Source organism: Dendrobium catenatum, unplaced genomic scaffold, assembly GCF_001605985.2.
Source record: "Dendrobium catenatum unplaced genomic scaffold, ASM160598v2 fragScaff_scaffold_1573, whole genome shotgun sequence".
NCBI classification, from domain to species: Eukaryota; Viridiplantae; Streptophyta; class Magnoliopsida; order Asparagales; family Orchidaceae; genus Dendrobium; species Dendrobium catenatum.
In genome coordinates, this window is record NW_021320035.1 from 552,888 (window position 1) to 575,822 (window position 22,935).

Here is a 22,935-nt window from a genome sequence, read left to right on the forward strand (position 1 = left end):
GAGTTTATTTAATGAAGAAAAATTCTAAAGTTGAAAGGATATTCAAATCATTTCAACTGATGCTTCAAAATCAATTTGATACATAAATAATATCAAGCCAAGAGATAATCCAAGTGAGTTCATGTAGGTATGCACATCAATAAAATGAGGTAGCTGAGAGGAAACATATGTAACTCCTAGAAGTTGTCAGATCTATTATGCTATCCACAAAAGTACCAAAATATTTATGGGGGAAAGTCATTCTTACTGCTGCATACCTAATAAATAGGTTACATATTCGGGTACTACAATTTGAAACATCTAGATAAACTCTACTTAAAGCCTATCCTCATGCTAAGTTCATATCATCAAATCTTCCACTTAAAGTTTATGGATGCTCTGCCTTTATTTATATCTATTCACACGATATGAGCAAATTTGACCCAAGTTAAAAAAAAAATGCGTCTTTATTGGCTATTCCCGACAAATGCTTTTGCCCTACTTTTAAGAAGGTATTTGATATCATGGATGTAACTTTTTTTTTAAAACAACCCATACTTCACTGGTTCTGAAATTCAGTAGGAGAGTGAAGGAGAATTTCAAACTTGGGAGTCAAATTCCTTATTATACAACCAAACATAGTCCAATTAAAATAAACAAATATAACAAGAAATCCAAACCACGAGGATTTTCCAAGATATATCTTCTATGTCTCAACCTTCACCTGCAGACCTAGTACCTCCACCAATAAGTCCTAATCAATCCCTACAAAGAGCAGCAATTAAGAAACAACAATATATATACTCAAAAAAAGAAAGAAAAATCAACATATGCAGAGTAGTGAGACACATTTTGCACCTATCAAATACCCTTTAATGGATTCAACAACTATAGAGATTCATACATAGGAGAAAAATGAGGAAGTTCAAAAGAGATAGTCATCAAATGACTAGAAAGAATCATGCACCAAGCATCCAATCAAAAACTTTCTCTCCTATAGAAGATTATTAGACATTTATCAAACTTTCTTTCCAAGTTTGATGATGTGCAGATTCCAATCAATATTCAGGAAGCTTGAATCACCCATGATAGAGACTAGCTATTAAAGAAGAAATTATGGCCTTGAAGAAAAATCAAACATGGGTAATTATGAATCTCCCACCAGAAAAGCAGTTGTGACCTTCAAATGGGTGTTCACCATAAATCATAAGGATGATGGTAGTGTTGAGAGACTAAAAGTTTGGTTGGTTGCAAGAGGATTCACTCACTCTTATGGAATAGACTATTAGAAAACTTTTGCTCCTGTTGTAAAACTCAACAACATCAGGATTCTTCTTTTCTTAACAAGAAATTTTGATTGGCTCCTACATTAACTAGATACTAAGAATGCATTCTTGAATGAGAACTTGAATTAAAGCAGTCTCCTAGATTATGGTTTGGAAAATTCTCAAAGTATGTAAAAGGCCATGATTTTAGACAATGACAGGCAGATTACATGTTTGTGAAACAGTCAGAAAGAAACAATGTAGCAATATTGATTGTATATGTGGATGACATCATCCTTATTGCAAATGATATAGATGAAATAATGAAGATCAAACAGGCTCTGTCTAAGGAGTTTGAAGTTAAATATCTAGGATCACTTAAATATTTCCTTGGAATGGATGTAGCTTGATCAAGTAAAGGTATATTTGTTTCCCAACGCAAGTATACCTTAGACCTAATGAAGGAGACTGGCCTGTTGGGATGCATACTAGCCAGTACAACTATGGATCCTAAGAAAAAAATTGGGATAGAAAAGGAGGGGGTTCCAATAGATAAAAGAAGATATGAATGTCTGATAGGAAAGCTTATATAGCTCTCCCACACCCATCCATATATTGGATTTACTATGAGCATGATGAGTCAATATATAAGTAATCCTATGTAGTGGCACATGGAGGTAATATATCAAATATTGAGATATATTAAGAACACTCTTGAAAATGGACTATTATTTAAGAAAAATGAAAATAGGAAATTGATCCTTTATTCTGATGCAAATTGCATAGGAAGCATGGTTGACAGTCGATCGACCATAGGATATTATTCATTTGTGTGGGGAAACCTAGTGACATATAGGAGCAAGAAACAATCTGTTGTTTCCAGAAGAAGTGCGGAATTTGAACTGAGAGCATTAGCATATACTATTTGTGAATGTATTTGGATCAAACAAGTATTGATTGAACTGAGAATAAAGATTGAAGGCACGATAAAGTTGAAATATGACAATCAAGCTGCAATCAATATGACAAAGTATCCAATACATCACGACAGAACAAAACATATTATCATTGATAGACACTTTATGTATGAGAAAATAGAGAACTCAGAAATTGAAGTAGTATATACCCAACTCATGAACAACTTGTCGATGCTTTAGCATAGACACTACTGAGCACTCTACTTAATAAGTTTGTTTACAAGTTAGGATTATATAATCTGTACAGCCCAACTTGAGGGGGAGTGTTGAATCACACGACGAGGGAGCCCACGACTTTGATAGGTCAACAATTCGTGGGCTGCAGTTGGAGATTTTCTCTTCTGACACCAAGATCGGTGAGATATAATTATTAGAATCAATTATATAAAATGACTTTAAAAAAATTATATAAAATGACTTTTCTTTTATATTTATTTTAATTTGTTAGATTTAATATTTTTCTGTTTATTCTCTTAGAGTGTATATATATATGTAATGATTCTAAGAAATAATATTCAAATTCAATTTCTCATAAATAATTTCTTCACAACTCAAAAGGTCTAAACAGATCTTTAATTAGGAATAGGTATATTGCTTCTAGCCGGTTCTGTGCCCGATCTTGACACTCGATCCGCACCTTGGCTCGGCTCACACATCCTGCGCATGAAGCATTTGCCTGACCACATCGATTCGCACTCGAGCCCGAGGCCTCGCTTTCCGTGTGCTCCGCTTCTGTAGCACAGTCTTTTGTCCTCCGCACCTATATGCTCCGTTTGGAGCCCCGCATCTACCTATCATGATTTGTTGCTAGTTTATCTGCCATGAACCCACTCTGAGCGATCTCCTTGCTCACTTGAATACAAGAATCTTCCTCCTTCCTGGAGATTGCTTCAACGATGCTCTAATACCACTTGTTATGAATCTTGGAAGAGGAAGATAGCTTCTTGCTCTTCCTTGGATGAGAGAGAGAAAGGGAGGGAAGGAATGAGGGGGAGAGAGGAGCTACAAGAGTTCTATATTTGTTTATTCATGGGCTGGGGACTTACAGGGGTCCTAATTCCAGCAACCTATAATGTTTATATGTAGGCTTTAACGATAGTGTGATGTCGTGAAAGAACAAAATAACCTAAAATTGAATCAATTCATAACAATGAGTTCGAACCCTATTAATGGAGTTGAATCAAACTCATATGAAGGGTATCTTAAGCTATTTTATTGTGCGCCCAAACAACTGGAACTAATAACTATCTGCATCCTGCAAAGATCTGAAATAAATATACATTGGCCATATAAATTAGCTGCGAAGATTAATTCAACAAAATTCTATAATTTACACACACCAGTATTCCATCCAAGCAATTCAATTCATTTTGAGCGGGTAAGATTCATTCCATGAAAAAACACTCAACACTTTTGCTTGCTTTCTTGGTATTAATATGTTACCATGTCTATTAAAGTTTGGTAGCAGGATTTGAACAGGTGAGAATATCATGTCCTAAGCGGTTGTTTGGTAACAGGATTTAGCCTAAATAACAAATAAATGCAATAAAAAAAAAACTCTCCCATAAATATGAGCAAGAAGAGAAAAAAAAAATCTGCTTTCATATTACAAAATAAATTCACAAATTACATAGTACATAATTACATGAATAGAAAGGAAACCCAAAATAAAAATTACACGACAGAGGGTAAATTCAGAGGAGCAAACAAACACAGTACACGCATTAACGAATTAAACGAAGAAATCGACAACAGGAAGGAGAAGATCAGCAGAAGAGGTGTCCCACTAGGAGGGCGGAAAGGAAGGAAAATACGAGTGCTGGAGAAGTGGTAACGGAGCCGGAGGTGGGGCTTGGAGCCGGAGCGTCAGCGGCCGCGGCCTGCTCCACCAGAGAAGACGCGGCTACAATGGCAACGAGCACGGCGGTGATGAGCTTCAACATCATAGACGCCTCCATTGCCCTAAAAGAAGGAATTTTTTGTCCTTCTCTGCGGTGAGAAATAGACAGACAAAGAGAACGAGATTCCTGCTTTCGTTCGGTAGAAGGTGAAAGGACAGGACTGGTTTTAAAGAGGCGGGAGGTGGGCAGCCTACCCGTATTACCCGGATAAAAAACAAACTGTGCCTTCTTTTAAATTAAGAGGTTTACAGGGGTTTAAAAGCAAAAGTACACGAATTATGCTGGAAATAGGCTAATAGCCAGTGTTGTATTCGGTGAGAGGTGAGAATAACGAGTTGTTTGACAATTGAGGGGTTGCACGTTGTTGTTGATAGGCTGTCGCTTGCCAGCTGGTGATACGTAGCTGGCAGAACAACACCAATGGGACCCAAACTTAGCTGTTGTTTCCTTCACAGCTCAGACTTTCCTTTCCCTGATTAAAACAAAACAAAACAAGAAGGTATTTTTGGGTGGGATGAAATTTTGAAGCTGAGATTAATGCGTGAGTTGTGAACTTGTCCCGTCTGCGTTGGCCCACCAACCGTCGTGCTGTTGTTGTCGTCCCGTTCACGTTGGTCAGTGGTGTGAATGTCATCGGTCACCCCACCGGGCTTAGGTGGGTTGGTGGGCGTGCTTGGTTGGGAACCCCCCATCCCAAGTTCGAATCCCATCTCATACGGCACGACTCCTTAAGTGGAGAGAAAAGGTCGTGTCGTCGTCCAACCCATCCTTGCCATCGGTGCCGTCTGTGTCTAGTCCGTCCTGTCCCACCTGGCTCTCGCTGTATCACGATCGAATGCACTGGTTGGGTCGGGTCAACCCGTAACCTGCGTGGGTCGGGTCTGGGTTGGTATTTTTGACTCATTTAGTCGTTTGTAAAATCGAGTCGGGCCAAACAATAACGGATTGAATTCGGGTTAGACCCGAACCCAACCCGTGACCCAATTTTGACACCCCTATATGCAGTAGCTTTTCTAAAAAATTATTTTCTCTACTATAATTTTACAATCACCTTTATAAAAGTTTTAGTCGTTCCAAGCAGATCTTTAAGTTTATCATTAATAGATCAAACCACATATTGCTCAATTTTTCTTTCCATGAATGAGATTTGCAAAACATTTTCAACACTACTAACTTTAAAAAATATATATTCAAAAAAACAATATGTATGTGCAAACGTTTGTGGTTCTCTACTTAGCCAGTGATTCTCAAAAGCTTGGCTTGAGTGATGTATTTTACTTTGCTAAGATTTTACCAAAATCTCCACCTTTCTTCATTGAAAGAAATTAGAATTTTGCTGATTCAATACATTTAATTCCATCTAGATAACGAAGACAAAAATCCTTCTTGGCCATGGGTTAAAATTTATCTTCCTTCACATCTGTATCTATTGCGTGAACTTTTATTTGGTCCGGTGAACGTAAGTAGAGCTACGTTCGGCCGGCACTAAGATCGCAGGCACAAAATGAGAAATACCGAGCAAATACCGAGCAATACCAATAATAACGAGAAATATCATTATGTGAAGACAAATACCGAGTAATACCGAGCAATACCGAGCATTATCTAGAAAAACTCGGTATTTTTTGGGATTACTCGGTATTGCTCGGTATTGCTCGGTATTGGTCTTCGCAGAGCGGTATTCCTCATTATTACCAAACAATACCTAGCAATACCGACCAAATACTGAGCAAAAACCGAGTAACAATCCTCTGACCGAACGTAGATCTACGTCCGGTCAGAGGACGTAATAAAAGTTCCTGTTGCGTAGCCAAAGCTTTCAAGTTTTCAGACGTTGTTGCCTGTTGGTTTGCTGCTACTCATTTCTTTTGCCGTCTAATCGGCTTTTATAAATCAGTAGTTATTGTCATCACTACATTGCACAAAAAATTTATGAATTATGCATATAATCCTTTGGAGAATTGCATGATCGTCTAGATTTTATTTGGGATAGCTTTATTACTATTTCTTAAAATAGTATTTTAGTAAATTTTTTTTTGTGGTATCAAACGTAGCCTTACTCAACCAATCCATTTTGTTGAGGTGTTCCCTTTCTGTCTTGTGCTTTGCAAAACTCAAGCCTATTTCTGTAGTTAGCGTTTTCATCTTCTTGCTTCATAATTCAACTAACATACACTAATTTATATAGGCCTTAAAAACACACATCGATTTTTCAAAATGAGAATCTATTCCTTTCTTGAACAATCAGTGGTAATAAATATGAATCTTGGTCCTTTTTTCAACTAACATACGGGTGGAAGTTCTTAGTCCCCTTGTAGTAACAAGCCAAACAATGGATCCTGCTCTCCACAAGGATAAGCCAGACCTTTGAGTCCTTATCCTTGCGGTTCCTTTCCAAATGCTTCCTGATGTTAACGGCCTTCTTTATTAAGGTTTTATTTGGAACATATTTTTTATTACTTTCCAAAGCAATTTTGTAGTATAAAATTTTCTAATTCCAACAAATTTTATTCTAAAATGTTGCTTCAGACCGTGAGCTTTGAGAATCCTGAGAATCTTGCTTCCAGTCACACTCTTTACTTGAGCAATACCGTGAGAATCGTGTAGAATAATACCAATCTGTGAGGGCGTCAGCCCCTTTTTCGAAAACTTGCAAATGTTCTTCTCCACATCCTGGGAAGAGGTTTTGAGCAAGCTCGGAGGAGTCTTCTTGTAAGGTAAAGCCGAAGAGGAAATACCCTTTCCCTGGCTATGCATAGGACCCATGGCTGCGAAGGTAGACGGCGGCGGCGAAAGTTTTCGGGTTTGTGCTAAGAATATATAGCGACGATGCCATATCATATCTGTAATCTTCAAAAACAAAAACAAAGGGTAAGGTTAGCTTATTCTTTTTATCTCCCCAAGGTAATCCTTGTTTGATCAGCTTGTGCAACTAATCAAATCCAATGCTAATGTTTCCATGCGAGATATACAAGCTATTACTCCTTAGTCCTTGCTCCTTATTCCTTTTATAACAAAATGTGAGGCTTTTGAAACTTTCAGAATATCATTTTCAGCCATAAAATTATTCCTACTGATAGAGAGAACATATTTTGTTTTGCACTTAAACGTCATGAATCACTCTGTCCTCCATTTCACCGTGCATAATCAGTCAAGTGTTCCAGCAGCTTTGACTCTACAAGGCATTTTGTTTCCAAACAAAATCATTCTAGCTTCTAGTATAGTATAAGATTTTAACTATCCTTCTCATAAGTAAGTTTTGAAACTACTAAAATCTATACAATTTTCTATCCATATGATGCAATAAATGCGTTCCCAGAATCTCGGCCTTTTGTCATCTGATCTTTTTCTTTCTATTAAGACAATCGCACTTGAAATATCCCTCCTCATGACACCAGAATTTTTTTTCCTATTTCCTGGCTACATTCTTTATTTCTACTATTATTTTGTCTCTCACTTCTTTGTTTTTTATGAGCCGTCTAACCTTCACCAACAATATCTTTGATTTGAATATAAACATGTCACATCTGGAAATTATTTGGTCATCCAATTTACATTTTGAACTTTCCCAATACGCTTCGGGTCTTTGATACTCATTTGGGCTCGGATTGAGTCGAATTTAATGTCGTTGGGTTCATATTTTCTAGACATCCAATTAGACCATAAGTTTGCTGAAATGGGAGTTCAGATGGTCTCAAATTTAATTTCGGAAGTTTCCAACTTAATGTTTCCTTGAGATTCGTGCCCGGTCAAGATAATTTTTTGATGATATATCAAAACTATTGAATCCGTGGAATTGCAAGTATTACAACTAAAACGTTCGAAATTTGACCAAAAAATAAAAATCATTATCTTCTATCATCCATTGGTGTCCGCTAGCAGATGGTTTCTTTAGCCTAACATTTGATTTCAACATCTTTGAATTGCAGCCAGTTGAAGCATTGTGAAGTCCTCATAATGAATACGACAATCTCCGTTCAGAGTTTTAAGCTCCGGTAAGACAACTTGTTCGTAAAGACTTTCTAACGAAGAAGAAACTTAGCTTGAGACAGAGAAAATTGTTTCTTTGAGATTATAGATTTGAACCATATATTTTATAATTTATTATTCAATATTCAAAAAAAAAAATGCATATGCAACAACAATAACATCAAACTTTTTACCAACTATGTGCGTTCGTCTATATAAATCATTTTTCTTCATTGTGTTATATTAGAAGACATTTCTATTACTTTTTAATCAAATTTTTTTAGATCTATCTCAACCTTTCTTAACATAGGCAGGATCTAATACATCTATTCTCCTAGTCGGGTCATTGAAAGGTCGACGTTTTATCTGAGCAAGTCATCTAAGACGGCTAACTCTTTCTAATCTTATCTGTCATTGGAGCTACTTCAACCGTTTATGCATATGCAATAAAATAATTAAAAATACAAGCTTCTTCTTGTTTGTGATGTCTTTTTATCTATTGTTGTCCATGAATTTAGCTAACACAACATCATTTTTATGCGATAAAATGGAATAAAAATAAAGAAATATGGCTGAGCAGCCCGGCTTTCTTAGTTATTCTTTTACTTTTGGCTGGAAAATTTAAATTTGATTGATAGTTGTTGCGTTCTGGAATATTTGCAGCAATAGAGAAATATAAAATTTAATGTCTTAGGTTTGGACGAAGGTTCAACACACAATCAGATAAAAGAGAAGGGTGTAGCATTCATAAGATGCATCAAAGTTTTTATGTGAAAACTCTTAAAAAAGGAGAGAAAAACCATCGGGCTTGGCCCAGTTTGAATGAATCCATAAGTGTATTGGGAGGAAGGCTTTGACTTGATGTAGCAAATACATTACATGATTAAAATTGGAAGAATCAATATTGACATGTTTGTTTGTTTGGCAGAACCATAAGTCGGGTGATGGTAGTCAGAAAGATCATATTCGGCGGGCGACAGAGTTCAGAAAAATCATTGTCTGGCGATGGAGGTCGGGAGAACTATAGTCGGCGGGCGACAATAGTCAGAAAAATCATTATCTGGCGACGGAGGTAGGAAGGACCGTATTGTTGGCTGGCGATGGAAGTCAGAAAGACCGTTGTTTGCCGACGGAGGTCGGGAGGACTATAGCGACAGTGGTCAGAAAGAACATTGTCTGACGACGAAGGTAGGAAGGACCATACCGTCGGCGGGCGATGGAAGTCAGATATCGTTGTCTGGCGATTGAGGTCAGAAGGACTGTAATCGGTTGGCAGCAGAGGTCAGTAAGACCGTTGTTTGACGACGAAGGATCATAGTTGGCGGGCGACGGAGGTCAAAAAGATTGCTGTTTGATGATGGAGATCGGAATAACAGTAATTTTACGACGGTGTATAAATTGATCACTCCGCATCTTCTATAGTGATGAGTGCTTGCCTCTAAGGTCTATGTTGTCTTAATTGGAGTCACCCATAAGCCTTACATGAGAGCTTCTGACCTTTAATATTCAGGTCAAGCCTCAGTCGCACTTTCACTAAAAGACTTGGGACCTGCAGTGCTCTGTGCTCATGAGCCTGCCATTACACTCTCCCCACCAAGAAACCTTGAACATGCGGCGTTGAAGTTTCGTGGGTACACTCCAATAATTTCAGTACAATAGAATTACAACTTGTCAAACTACAGAGGAATGAATAGGAGGCCAAGGTAGACACATGCAATATGTTTCAGCCAGTGACAGAGTCAGAAATATTTTCTAGTGGGAGCATAAATTAGTTTTCTCAAATATTTTCTTAACTATTTTCATCTGAACTTTTTTTTTTCATCAAACATTGCTAGTTAAAAAATTTTATTTGTAATTATTATTTTTGATACGTCATCACAAAATTAGCTTGATCGGGCACGAATCTCGAGGCAAAAGCTAGTTGGAGATTTCAAAAATTAAATCCGGGAGCATCCGAACTCCGATTTTAACGAGCTTACAGTCAAACTGAGCGTCTCGGAAATACGAACCCAACGACACCAAGATCGACCCAATCCGAGCCCAAATTAGTCCGAATCAAGGGTTCAAAGCGATGTCGGAAGGTTCAAACCGCAATTTGAGTTACCAAACGGTCTCCGATTTTGACGAGCTTATACTTGAATCGAACGGCTCGACGAGACGAATCCAACGAGCCCAAGATCACTAAATTCCGACATCATTAAGGCTCACAAATATCCATAACGAACGGTGCTACGAATTCGAGGATTCAATACTTCCGGCGCATCCATTTGAACCAAACATCCACTATTCGCCCCTAAATCATCAACCCTCCATCCTCTCCACAGGCCTTGCCACTCCAGAAAAAATCCTATAAAATAGAAGCCCTCTATTCTTCACAAGAGTGGGATCCAAAAGCAAAGAAGAGAGAGAAGAAGAGGAGGAGAGAAGGGGAGAAGAGAGAAGGAAGGAGCTTCACTGCCTCAGGACGAGCCCGGGCCGGCAAACCCACCGCACGGTACACTACTCATGTGTAATGCCGGAAATCCTCCGTGCTCGTGTACCCACCGCCGACAATCAGTGAAACCTCGCTCGGACACCGGCAGAGAAGCCGTCGGCCTGGACCACCTACCTTAAGGCCCGACGTTACAGTCCCTACAGCTCTAACTGAGAAACCCGACGTTCTTGTTCAATTGGGCCCTGACACTCTTTTGAGGGCTCCTACGTTCTATCGAAGACGCCACGTGGGTGACTCAGGGCCGACACTCAGTGCCCTGAGCAGTCCTGCCAGAAGACCCGAACGTTCTTGTTCAAGGCCCGACACTCGAGTTCCCTACGATCTGGCCGAAGGACCCGACTCGCTGAGGTCTGTGGTCTCAAACATTCAGTCCCTACGTCCTGTCGAAACTCGACGTCTTATTATAGTAATTGATTGTAATTTGAATCACCCCTCTGGAGGTGATTCAGTCCTTTGAACAAACCTCGAAAGTCTAGTGTAATCATTTTCATACCTGGGCTATCGCCTGTGGTTTTTCCCTTTTTAGGGTTTCCACCGTTAAAAAATCTGTGTTCTCCTGTGCTGTGTGCTAGTTATTACGTTACAACGCTAAAGACGTAGGAATCAAGTCTCTATCGCCGTTGTTAATTTCCTAGCCCGCAGCAATTTAAAAAGGGAAAATATAAGATAAAAAAAATTATTATAATGTCTACTCTTTATATTAGGAAAGTTAAGTATTACTTCCTTAATCAAATATATTTATACTAAAATATCTTTCATATTCAATTCTTGTCAACTTATCGGCAAATTTTCGGTGCTGATGTGCTACAATGCAAATGATCAGTACTTTAACTATAAGAAATAATCAAAAATGAAAGAGAAAATAAATAAATATATATATATTAAATATCATATAGTTGACTTCTCATACATAGCTTTTAAGCATTTGGATTAAATACAGGTTAACGTTGGCCTTTGATTATTTGGCCTAAGTTTGACCTTCCATTAATTTCCACTCTCTATAAATAACCATCAAAACTGATAGTACATTTATGAACTAGCTATTCATATACTTTATATTTTAATAAGCGGTCCTCTCATCCCTCTACAAAATTAAATGAGCTCTTGTTCCATGCGACATAATTATGTTGACAAAATTTCAATTAAAAGAGTGTCCGATGTTAAGAACTTTGATGTGATGTAAAGATTTTTAGGACACATATGACTTTTCATCTAATTCTTAAATCATATAAATGATTAACGCATTAACTATTCAAAATTAGATTGATGTATTAAATGGAGCAAAAACTTGGGCTCAATATTCAAAAGATTGAACGGCTGAATATTGCGGTTCCTTTTTAGCTCGATTTCAACTGTAGATCAAAATGAGATTTTAATCTCAATGAAGATTCATATAGATGACCTCACATAATGGGATAACAGCTTGATTAGAGCTATCAAAGGAGTCTTGTTGGGTTTGGGTCGAATTCGAACTGTTGTATTTTGTTTGGTCTGACCCGAACCCGACCTGTTTATGCAAACGGGTCAGATATTTCAACCCGGACTGACCCCGTGGGTTATCGGTTTGCCCGATCGCTGACGACAGGCACAGCTCTGCAACCCGCCATGGGCAAGATAGTCGCTGGCAGTGGCGGTAGCGGCTGCAGACACGTGCGGGAGATGAGATTGACGACGTGATCGGTGGCTCACACAAAAAGATGCAACTCGACTAGGGGGCACTCGACGCTGGCAGACGGCAGGCTGCACGGGCACTCGATGCAGGCAGCAAAGGCGGGCATACACCTCAAGCGGGTTAGCTAATCATTCCACGGTCATCCCGGGTCATTTTTGAGTTTCCGTGTCAACCTGAACCAACCTGATTTTTGAAACAGGTCGATTTGTTGAACCTGAAACCCGACTCATTCCACAAACGGGTAGACCCAATAAGACAGTCACACAACTAAAAAATCAAAATGAGCTGTGTCATCAAATATTGATGAAGATTCAAATAAAACTAAAAAGTATGCATATTCACAAGAGAGGCATTCGAGGATCATAGAGACATTCGTGAGTCACTGCTTGGGAGACCAGGCAGAGAGAAGCTAAATGCAGAGAGAAAGAACACCCACTTATATATGTGACGATGGAGGCGGTTTAGCGGGATGCACAGGAATTAAAGACATTGCGCCGCGGAGCTACGACCTGATGTAAGGGTACGATCAAATTCAAGATTGCGTCATTTACTTATTTATTATATTTTCTTGCACTTTTGCGTAAGCTGCACTTTGAATGTAAAAGATTTTTCAAAGTTCTGCAAAATTAAATGAGATATCGAATCGAAAGTACAGAAATTCAAAGTTCAACTCTAATGATTTAATAAATATTAAAATTGTTTAAATGAAAATCTAAATTTTTAAAAACAATATAAAATATATAAAAAATAAAGAGAATTAATTTATAAAAAATAAAATTTATATATAATCTAATTCTTTCTTTTGTTCTTGGCACAAATAATTTTAGCACTAAATTGAATCGATCAATCAGGTAATCGGTTCACTGTTGAATCAGTCAGATCGTTCCTACACAATCTAATTTTCTAACCTTTGAGGTGTTCTCTTTCAACTTTATAAATTGATAAATCATCTAGCACATTGTGTTGACGCAAGCATTTAAAAATTTGAAGAATTCTTGACCTTCTTATATATTTTTTCTTAAGTGAAAAATTTAGAAAAGGGAAAAAATTATAAGGCCTGACACAATTAGAATGTTTCTATCAATATTTATATTTGATTATAAGTCATTCCTTCGAGAAAGGCATTATACATTGTGAAGAACACTTGTTGGTTGAAGTAGTAGAGTCATTTTGTAGGAATCCAACATAAATCTAAGTGCTGAAGTTGGGATCATAGTTGGTATCGACAGTGTGCATCGATCTTACAAGTGAATGTGTGTTGGCATTATTAATGATAGTAGGCGATGAAGTCAGTATGCATTGGAGTAGCCATATGATAATGATCAAAAGATTATAGGTCGCAGCCAATAGTCAAGTGATAATGTTCAGAGGATCGTAGTCAAATGATGGTGATTATATGATCGTAATTAGGCAATAGAGATAGAGGACCGTAGTTATGGATGGAGGTCAAAGGATAGTATTCAGACAACGGAGGTCAAAGGACTATAATATTAGATGGGGGATGGAGATCGGATGGCTGTAGTTAACAAACAATAGAGGTCATATGAGCCGCATTCCTAAAGTTTTCAATTACACTTATGGTCCTTACTTTGAACTCATTTAGGCTCAAATTGAACCGTTTTTTAATGTGTTGAATTTGTCTCATGAAATTTTTAATTTGACTATAAGTTTATTGAAATTAGAGTTCAAGTAATTCTGAATTTAAGTTTAAAAATTTCCGATATGACCCGAGATTCATGCCCGATCATTATATATATAAAAATTAATTGGTACTTAAAAAATCTTAAAAGTGTCTTTGAATATTAAATAGATTGGTAATCAAACAAATAAAGACGGCCCATCCAATTGAATAATCGGCTACCCATTAAATGTTGGAAGTAACTTTCATCGGAGTAATCAACCAAATAAGGGGCTTTCGCTTTCAGCCACCAAACCATAAGTTGGCTAAATATTTATCAAATAATAATAATAATAATAATAATAGTTGGGATGGGATTATTTTCTTTATTTATTTTTTACTGACAAGCATCCACGGTGTTAATATAAGCAGTTAGTGAGCTTAAAAGTGCTCGAGAATAGAAAAAGAAAACTCTTAATCACTCGGCTTTGTTTGAATACTCAAATAATTGAGACGATGTTGATCTTAATGGAGAATAAATCTATGATAATTAAATTAAATTAATGAAGAAACGCATTGGAGACATCTAGCTGAGTGGCTCGCCAATTGCGTTGAAGGGCTATGATGAGTAGAATGCGAATTGTTGGGATCTTTGCAACCAGACTAAAAGTCCCCTGATAATCAACTCCTTGTTCTTGAGTGAAGCACTGAGTTACCAGGCGTGCCTTGTAGCGATCGTTCTGACCATTGGGTTGGAGCTTGGTTTTGTATGTCCAGCAGCAGCCAAGCACATGTTATTTGAAGAAGCTGGGACAAGGGACAACATGCCCTGTTTTTGCAAGGCGCGGAACTCAGAGGACATGGTTGAACGCCAATGTGGAGGTTTGGCATCCTCGATGTAACTGGTGGGAGTAGGGCAGGTTGAGAAGTGGCCAGGAGATTGTAGATGCGTTTGGGTTTGAGATTACCTGTTTTGAAATGAGTTTCTGAGACAGGTAGTGAGGATGGAGGATGAGCAGGGACTTAGCTGATTCAATAGGGGAGTATGATGATACAAAGAGGGGGTTTGAATGCTTGATGAGAGTTGATTGTGGGAAGGATATGGTGGAAGTTGGAATGAGCAGCAGGGGAGAAAGGGACTCCGATATGAGTGTGTGTAAATTTAATGCATTATTCCTTAATGAAAAAAATATATTCCTTCTATAGAAAGAGCTCTACGATTTCAATGAATAAGAAAAATATTTTAATTGTGAAAGTTTAGAATAGGTAATTTTGATATAAGTGATATTAACCATTATCATTCATGATAATAAATAATAATCATCACATAATGTTCAGAACAAAAAAAAAACAAGAAATCAAGATTTATATGGTTTGTTAATTAATCCCTTATTGTCCTCAATATTGCTAGATGCTAGATGCTACAATTATAAGAGATCACACCACCAACAACAACAACATCAAGTCTTTATCCCACTATATAGGGTTGGCTACATAAATCATTTTTCTCCCTTGAATTCCATTAATAATTATATTCTCATTTAAATCTAATAAAAAATATCATTTCTAATATTTTCTAGCCAAGTATTTTTAGATCTACATCTACTTTTCTTAACATAAGTCAAATCTAATACATCTACTTTGCTAACCAGGTCACTTGAAGGCAGCCGTTTTATGTGACCAAAACATTTAATACGACTCTCTAATCTTATATTCCACTAAAGCTCCTCCAACCTTTTCATGACAATCAGCGTTAGGATAAGACTTCACAAACCTTCAACAAAGAATTCAGGTCTTTGAGTTGCAATACTTAGCAGCTCATGACTTCATATCATTTGAACAAATTAAACAATGCTTACGCTAATCTTCCATGGTAATTCTATTGGAATTTAGGGTGTCCACAGTTCAGTAAATTGGAGAAGATAGAGAACAAATAGCTCATGGAACTAGCAGAACACATTCCAGATGTGCTCAAATATCCTTTCTTCACGCTTCATTTTAAACATGAAAAAGGAGACCACAATGATAAATAAATGAACCATGAACCAGTTTTTCGGTGTTAAAAATTCATAAACAAGTAACTTATCTCTTAGTCATTGATCTAAGAGAGAATCAACACCCCAATTCATCCCATCACATCATAATCAGAGAAATAACCTTGCTGTGGTATATATACAAAATGAAGATGAAAGAAATTTACAAAAAAAAAAATATATATCAGAATGAAGCATACCATGAAGTCTTCAGGGATTCCTTAAAGTCTACAACATCCATTTGAAATGGCTTGGCACTGAGGACATTGCTTGGGTAATGAATTCCTGAATATAAACTCCTTTCTCAAAAATACTCTCTGTTGCAATATTAGGCTTCACCGGACAAGGGTGGCCAATCCACTGAAAACCATTACCATTGTTTGCAGATTTCTTCTTAAGAACCTTGGTTTTGTTTGTGTCACCAGAAAAACTGTCATTACCAGGGATTTGATATGAGAAGTTTCTTCCCAAATGAAAGGACTTCATTTGTTTATCAGCTGCTGACTCTTGCAATGTGCTAAGAATTGAAGAACTTGCAATCACATTTTGCTCTTTTGACTCTTTGAAGTCTGAAGACTCTTGCTCTGTCTGACACTTTTCAAGACCTAATGCTTTTTCATTTATTTTCTCAAGGTCCTCAAGCATTTCAAGTGGGCAATTGTCAGATTTCAGCCTCCCATTATCTAAATTACTTGAATAGGGAGCATCTGGCTGGCTAGAGAAGAGAGATGGAGGTTCCACTTCATCACACTTGGATTCACTGACATGATATGTTATCTCTTCAAATCGCCCATGAATAGCACAGTCAAGGTGGGAGCAGGAAGTTGCATTAAGATTTCCACAACTTCTATTGTTCATCAAAAGGTAGTTTAAAATAGAAAAATCTAATGAAGTATCTGCCTCATGATTACCAGAAATGGATGAAACTACATTCCCTGGTACTTCTGCTATACCAACACCAGTCTTCCACTTTGGCACCAAGGAAGAAACTTCACCATCTATCATCTCTGCAATTTCTGTAACGTCATGATCAGTTATGCTCAGCTCTGCAACCATCTCAGCTGCAACACCTAATGCAGTATCATTTTCGATATCAAACGGGAAGTAGATATTCCGGACGTGCCCTGCACAGTATATTAGGGGTGTCAACAAAACAAATAGCACAGAAGCGAAAGAAATAAAATCATTCATCATAGTTTTGGAGCAAATTCCAATTGTTTGGATCCTCATCCTATAAAATAAATGAATTGCACAGTAATGTACCTTCTTTATCACAGATTCTAAGCCTTAGAAAGATGCTTCCATCATCTCTCATTTTCCCCTTGATCATGATTTCCGAATTAGTATGAGGTTCTTTTCCTGGACTGAAAAGATTGAGCCTGTGTGTTTCAAATTCTACAGCATCCCAATCCCAGCCATTCTCTTCCATTATGTCATAGTGCAAATCATCGGATGAAAAACTACTAGTTATCAAGGAGTAGTCTCTGTTAAGAGGACTATAATAAGGTTGCTTAAGAATCTGACCCATCACAGTGATGTCTCCTTCCCTAGATGTCAAGCCACGCTCATCGATTTGGAGAAAAGGATCATTCAGAAGCTCTCTTGCAGAGAGTCTCTTTGACACCTTTGCCAGGCATTTCTCGACGAATTGTCTCACTTCAGGATCTTTTACTTTACGTAATGCTTTCGGCTTTTTACCCTATGGAAGAAAAGCCATCATCATCAGATAGAAGGATAACTTAAAGATCAAAATTAACACAGAAGAGTTATAGGATTTTGGCTCTTACAGAGATAACCTTTTTGTAGATTTGTGCAGGGTGAGTACATTCACTATAAGGGTATTCAAAGGTGACCATCTCCAAAACACACATTCCAAAAGAGTAAATGTCAACCAATTCATTGTATGCCTCTTCATAAACCTCTGGGGCCATGAATTCTGGTGTTCCTGTAGTAGATTAGAACAGAACCACTTATATCTACAAGCTGATCCAAGTTCTTTCTTTGGGAAGGAAACCATTATCATCAAAAAGAAAAATATATATATAGTTTTTTTACTCAATGTAACAAGGTGATTTAGAAGATTACCAACACAATGATCAGCATGTGGTTTCCGAAGGATCGCTGCAAGACCTAGATCACCAATCTTGACCTCTCCTTGGTTTCCATTAATAAAAATATTGTCACACTTGAGGTCTCTATGAATGATGGGAGGGTCATGGCTGTGGAGGTAGAGCAGGCCACTTAAGATTTGCCTGCACCAATGCTTCACTGCCCTGATGTTAACCCTCCTATGTTTTTGTCGATACCTAAATTTGGAAAGGATTACACCATGAAAAAAGGGAAATAGAATCCCACCCAAGCAAAAACAAGACATCTATGCTAAATATAGATCAACTTACTGTCTCAGAGTACCAGAAGTAAACATCTCAGTGACAAAATTGATCTTCCTCTTGGAGATATCGACCCATGAAGAACAAAATTTCATTATGTTCTTGTGCTTTAGGGTTTTGAGTAGATGGATCTCACAATACAGCCTCTCCAAATCCTCAGGACTTTGAAGAAAGTCATTTAACTTCACCTGGTTCCAAGCGACCTCAATCCCCTCATACTCATCAAAAGCCCTATATCTGCCATCAAATTGCAGCAAAACAAAACAAAAAAAAAGGAACTCTTCCCATTTCAGAAACCCACGAGCTTGAGAGAAAAAATTGCCCATGCTAATAAATTAGGTAACTTTATTCTAGGTTTCAAAAGTGGAAAAGCTATAAAAGAGGGGTTTGATTCATACACTGTTTTTGATGAACCCTTGCCTAAGATCTCATTATACTGCACAGGGATCAGAAACAATCGAGTTAGCGCAACTTGGCAAACCATGTAATACAAATATCTAAACTAGAAAAAAAAACAATAAATCAAACCAGTCAACGAGCAAGAAAGAGATGAATGAGATTTACCCTTCCATATCTGCCAGTTGGATCCACTTCCACAAACTCTTGGTATTCTGAGTCCATTCTCCAAAGCTGTATCTAATGCATCTTACTTAATGATAACAAAGATTCATTTTTTATGCAGATTTCATGGAAGAGAACTCAAAAAAGAGCTAGAAGAAGGAGATAGAGATCGAAAACCGAATCCGAAAGAAGAAGAAGAGAGGAACTAGAATTGATGGGGAACAAAAACTCCACCGCACATCTTAGCCTCCTATATCAGTTCTGAGCGCAGGCGATAAGGACAAGAGAAGGACAAAAGGTACTCATTTGGACCCCTTCCGCTTTCCTAACTTGCCTTTCCTCCTCCACCTTCGCAAATAGACTAAGAATCCTTTCTCTTCCACTTAATTATCTATATAACGCGTTCTTTTGCTAATTACCCAACTAAGAAGCTCCGCAAGGTATTATTTTATTTATTATTTTGTGCACTTAGAACTGCAAACGAATCGAGCCGAGTCGAGTATGTGAACGTTCATATTTGTGTTCATTTAATATCAGCTTGTTCAAATTTGGCTATTTGTTTGAGCTTTATTATTTGTGTTCATGTTTGGTTCATTTAAATTAATGAGTGTTCATGTTCGGTTCATGTTCAGTTCATGTTCGTTCGTTTAGTGCTTATTGAGCTTGTTCGCAAACATAATTAACGAATTTTTTTAACTATCAAATAAACACGTTCATCAACATATCTATGAACGAACACATTTATAATAAAAGCAATTGTCTATTTATTAATTATATAGTCAAATATTAATTATTTTTATCGAGCTTATTCACGAGTTCAAAATCGAACACGAATTGAGCTTTTATCGAGCTTAATGTCGAGCTTGTTCACGAACTTCAAATGATGTTGTTCGCGAACATAAATGAGCCGAATGCATTAGTGTTCAAGTTTGTTTATTTAAGAATCGAGTATTTAAAATATTGTTCAAGTTTGTTTGTTTAGTTAATTAAATGATCACAAACGAGCTTTAATCAAACCGAACAACGAGTAGCTCGTCGAATATTTGGTTCGCTTGCAGCCCTAACTAAGAATGAAAAGCTTTCTCTTGGGGAAATTATTTACAAGGTTAAAATTTAGCAGAATAGTTGAAACAGCATAAAATTTTAATTTATTTATCAATTTTTATATTATACTTCATTTAAAATAAATTTAAAATTATAAAAACTCATTTTAATTAAAAATTAATAATTTATTTTTTATTTTAAGGAATCAAATTGAAAAGATTAAAAAAACTATTTTGGAGATTTTTTTTTTCCTGAAGTAATACTATCTTAAGAGAATTTTAATTTCACCTGCATAATTACTCCTCCAAGAAAAATACCCTAAAAAAGACATGAGCACCGTTCAATAAAAATATATGTCAAAATTAATAATATTTCATCGAATGAACACTTGCTGGATGGGCTAAGCATTTCTACTAACTATTAATTAAGCATTATATTTTTGGCATATATTTAAGCTTCATTAATCCCGCTAAAATATCACAAATGAGTTGAATTCAACTTTATTATTCTCTCTCTTCAATATGTGGTGGAAACAAATTTGTTGCGTGCCGGTAGAGAGATATATGATTTATCATTCTAGTTTTGTAGGAAGATTCAATATATATATATATATAGAGTGAGAGAGAGAGAAGGGAGCAAGAGTCATAAGTGACGTCAAGATTTTTACGTGGAGAATCTTGAAAAGGAGAAAAATCATGAGATATAATCAAATTAAAATGATTATACTAGTGTTTGTAGTCAATTACAAATGATGCAAGGTCTAAGGAATCATAGTTGGAGGACAACAGAGATCAGATTGACCCTAATAGATGGGTGACGAAGACTGGAGGGACCATAGGAGGCAATGGAGGTCATAGGGACCATAGTCAGCGGGCGACGATGGCTAGAGTGATTGAAGTCGGTGGGCAACGGTGATTGCAAGGATCTTAATAGGTGGGCAACAGTGGCCCCATGGATCATAGTTGGCGAGCGATGGTGGTCGAAAGGACCATAGAGGTGGGTGACGGTGGTCCCATGGACTATAATCATCAGACAAGGGAGGTTAGAGGTGTTAGCATACAAGACTAAGTCAACAGAGGAAACAAAATATTTATCTATACCATAGGTTTAGAGTTATCTGAGCCGTTCGTGTATCCCTATAGTGTATATATAGCCACTTGTATCGTCTGTTTAAGTATTGAAAATTCTATTCGAGTTTGTTCCCAGGTTTCTCTATTCCTCCACCTCTCCGGTATTGCGTGGCTATCAACATTTTATCATAGCACAGATAGATTTTCTTTTCCTCTTTTCCTTTCTCTCCAGATTCGTCATGGATGAATCCTCAACCTCCCCTCCAACCCCAGATTATCTACTGCCTTTTAATTCTATAACCATTCCTCCTCAACTTAAGCTCTTTATGAATAACATCAAGACCCTTGTCTCCAATCCTTTGACATCTGACAACTATCCCATATGGCAGTCCCAAAATCGAAAAAATATTCACATCAAATAGTTTCAAAGGATTTCTCTATAGCTCGACCAAGTGTCTGATACAGAACCTAACGACCGACAACTCCAATATCGTTCTTGGGTCGCACCCTGAAGCTTGGTTGCTTCTTGATCAGAATCTTGCATCAACCTTATTGTCCATCATTTCGACATCTATTCTACCTTGCGTTCTTTCTCTCACACATTGTGTGGACATTTGGGCTACCCTAGCTCACTGTCTTCAGGCATCTATACGGTCACGCATCATTTAGTTAAAGAATGAGCTCCATCACCTTTCCAAAGGCGAACAATTAATGACGGAGTACTTACTTATGGTTAAATCCAAGCTAGATGCAATTGCCATGGCTGGAAGCTCTATAGATCCGAAAGATGTCATTCTGCTTACATTGAACTGTAAGACTTAATAGAGTTCTCTATTTCTTGCAAGAACTCGCATCATAATTTATGTAAAAGAAATCGAAACAAAAAAAAAACTTGAATCTACATAAGTTTTAAATCGTCAAGATCTTAAAACAAGATGATTTTCACAATCTTTAATCGGAAGAAAAACATACCTTGATTCATTTTGAATTCGTCGAATTTCGAACTACGGTTTCTCTCCCTTCTCTCTTCAGTTTCTTCTATCATGAGTTAGTCCTCTATGGAGCAAGATAACTCCTCCATGTGAGAGAGAGAGAGGACCAATAGTTATTTCCTACGGATTTTTCATAATAACCCCTCATGAGAGTTATTTTACAATAACTCATAAAATAACTCATATAAGTTATTTTATAATAAACGCTCATATGAGTTATTTTACAATAACTCATAGGAGTTATTTTATAATAACTCAAAGGAGTTATTTTATAATAACCGCTCATAGGAGGTATTTGATCAAACGGTCCATAAATGAATGATCAAATTATTTTTTCTTGACCAATAGGATTTAAATATAAATAATTAAATTGCAATAATTCAAATATATGGGCACATAATGGTTTATATAATTAAATATATATTCTTAAATAATTATTGCGATGTCTCGCATAATTAATATATTTAATTATTCTAACATGAACCGACTCCCTGCTATGTACCAACATTTATGGCAGCAATTCGCACAAATTTGCAATCCGTGTAAGCATAGAAGATCGAGTAACAGAGGAAATTAAATATTTATATGTATTGTAGGATTAGAGTTATCTGACCGTTCATGTATCCATGTAGTGTATATATACCAACTTGTATCGTCTGTTTAAGTATTGAAAATTCTATTCGAGTTTTTCCCAGGTTTTTATGTTCCTCTGCCTCTATGGTATCGCATGGCTGTCAACAAGAGGGACCGTAGTTGGCAAGCAACGAAGGTCGAAGGGTCGTAGTCATCGGGCGATGGTGGTCATAGGAACCATAATCGACTAGCGACGAAGCTTGGACAAAATCACAACAATGGCTACTAGATGGAGTTTTGATGGTGATGGTCAGGCAAAGATCCAACAACGCTGGCTTGGTGGCACTGGTTCATCGATGATGGTGTGGAGCTCCGTGTACTTCAAGTTTCAAATCTC

General features: G+C 37.1%; 3 protein-coding genes across 4 annotated transcripts in view; 1 reads left to right on the forward strand and 2 right to left on the reverse strand.

The window, feature by feature from the left end:
* LOC110103196 (5'-adenylylsulfate reductase-like 5) overlaps positions 1-8,350 on the forward strand; it is a 38,085-nt gene extending 29,735 nt beyond the window's left edge. The window contains exon 6 of the transcript XR_003703029.1: positions 8,052-8,350. The gene's annotated coding sequence lies outside the window, so the exon portion shown is untranslated. The remainder of the gene's footprint in view (positions 1-8,051) is intronic.
* Positions 3,801-4,292, reverse strand: LOC110103198 (arabinogalactan protein 12). Its single transcript, XM_020831808.2, has one exon. It carries the CDS (start codon positions 4,177-4,179, stop codon positions 3,988-3,990), a length of 192 nt encoding a protein of 63 aa, XP_020687467.1. The 5' UTR covers positions 4,180-4,292; the 3' UTR covers positions 3,801-3,987.
* A 7,491-nt stretch (positions 8,351-15,841) lies between the features above and the next one.
* Positions 15,842-19,209, reverse strand: LOC110103170 (probable serine/threonine-protein kinase WNK1). Of its 2 annotated transcripts, none has more exons than XM_020831773.2 (7): positions 18,863-19,209; positions 18,697-18,734; positions 18,308-18,535; positions 17,994-18,214; positions 17,705-17,853; positions 17,172-17,607; positions 15,842-17,032 (listed from the first exon to the last, which is right to left on the reverse strand). In XM_020831773.2, the coding sequence occupies exons 1-7, from the start codon at positions 18,917-18,919 to the stop codon at positions 16,137-16,139; spliced, it is 2,025 nt and encodes a 674-aa protein (XP_020687432.1). In that variant the 5' UTR covers positions 18,920-19,209; the 3' UTR covers positions 15,842-16,136. The 2 variants fall into 2 exon arrangements, with proteins under 2 accessions (XP_020687432.1, XP_020687431.1); XM_020831772.2 differs by having other exon boundaries at positions 17,696-17,853; positions 18,863-19,208.
* Positions 19,210-22,935: the final 3,726 nt, after the last annotated feature.

Bases quoted from the DNA above. Each gene is read 5' to 3' on its own strand.
- LOC110103198 (XM_020831808.2), bottom strand. From the start codon at position 4,179: ATGGAGGCGTCTATGATGTTGAAGCTCATCACCGCCGTGCTCGTTGCC.
- LOC110103170 (XM_020831772.2), bottom strand. From the start codon at position 18,919: ATGGACTCAGAATACCAAGAGTTTGTGGAAGTGGATCCAACTGGCAGA. The intron at 17,854-17,993 runs GTAATCTTCTAA...AATCTACTACAG, and splicing joins ACATGCTGATCATTGTGTTG to GAACACCAGAATTCATGGCC. The intron at 17,033-17,171 runs GTACATTACTGT...TATACTGTGCAG, and splicing joins TAGAATCTGTGATAAAGAAG to GGCACGTCCGGAATATCTAC.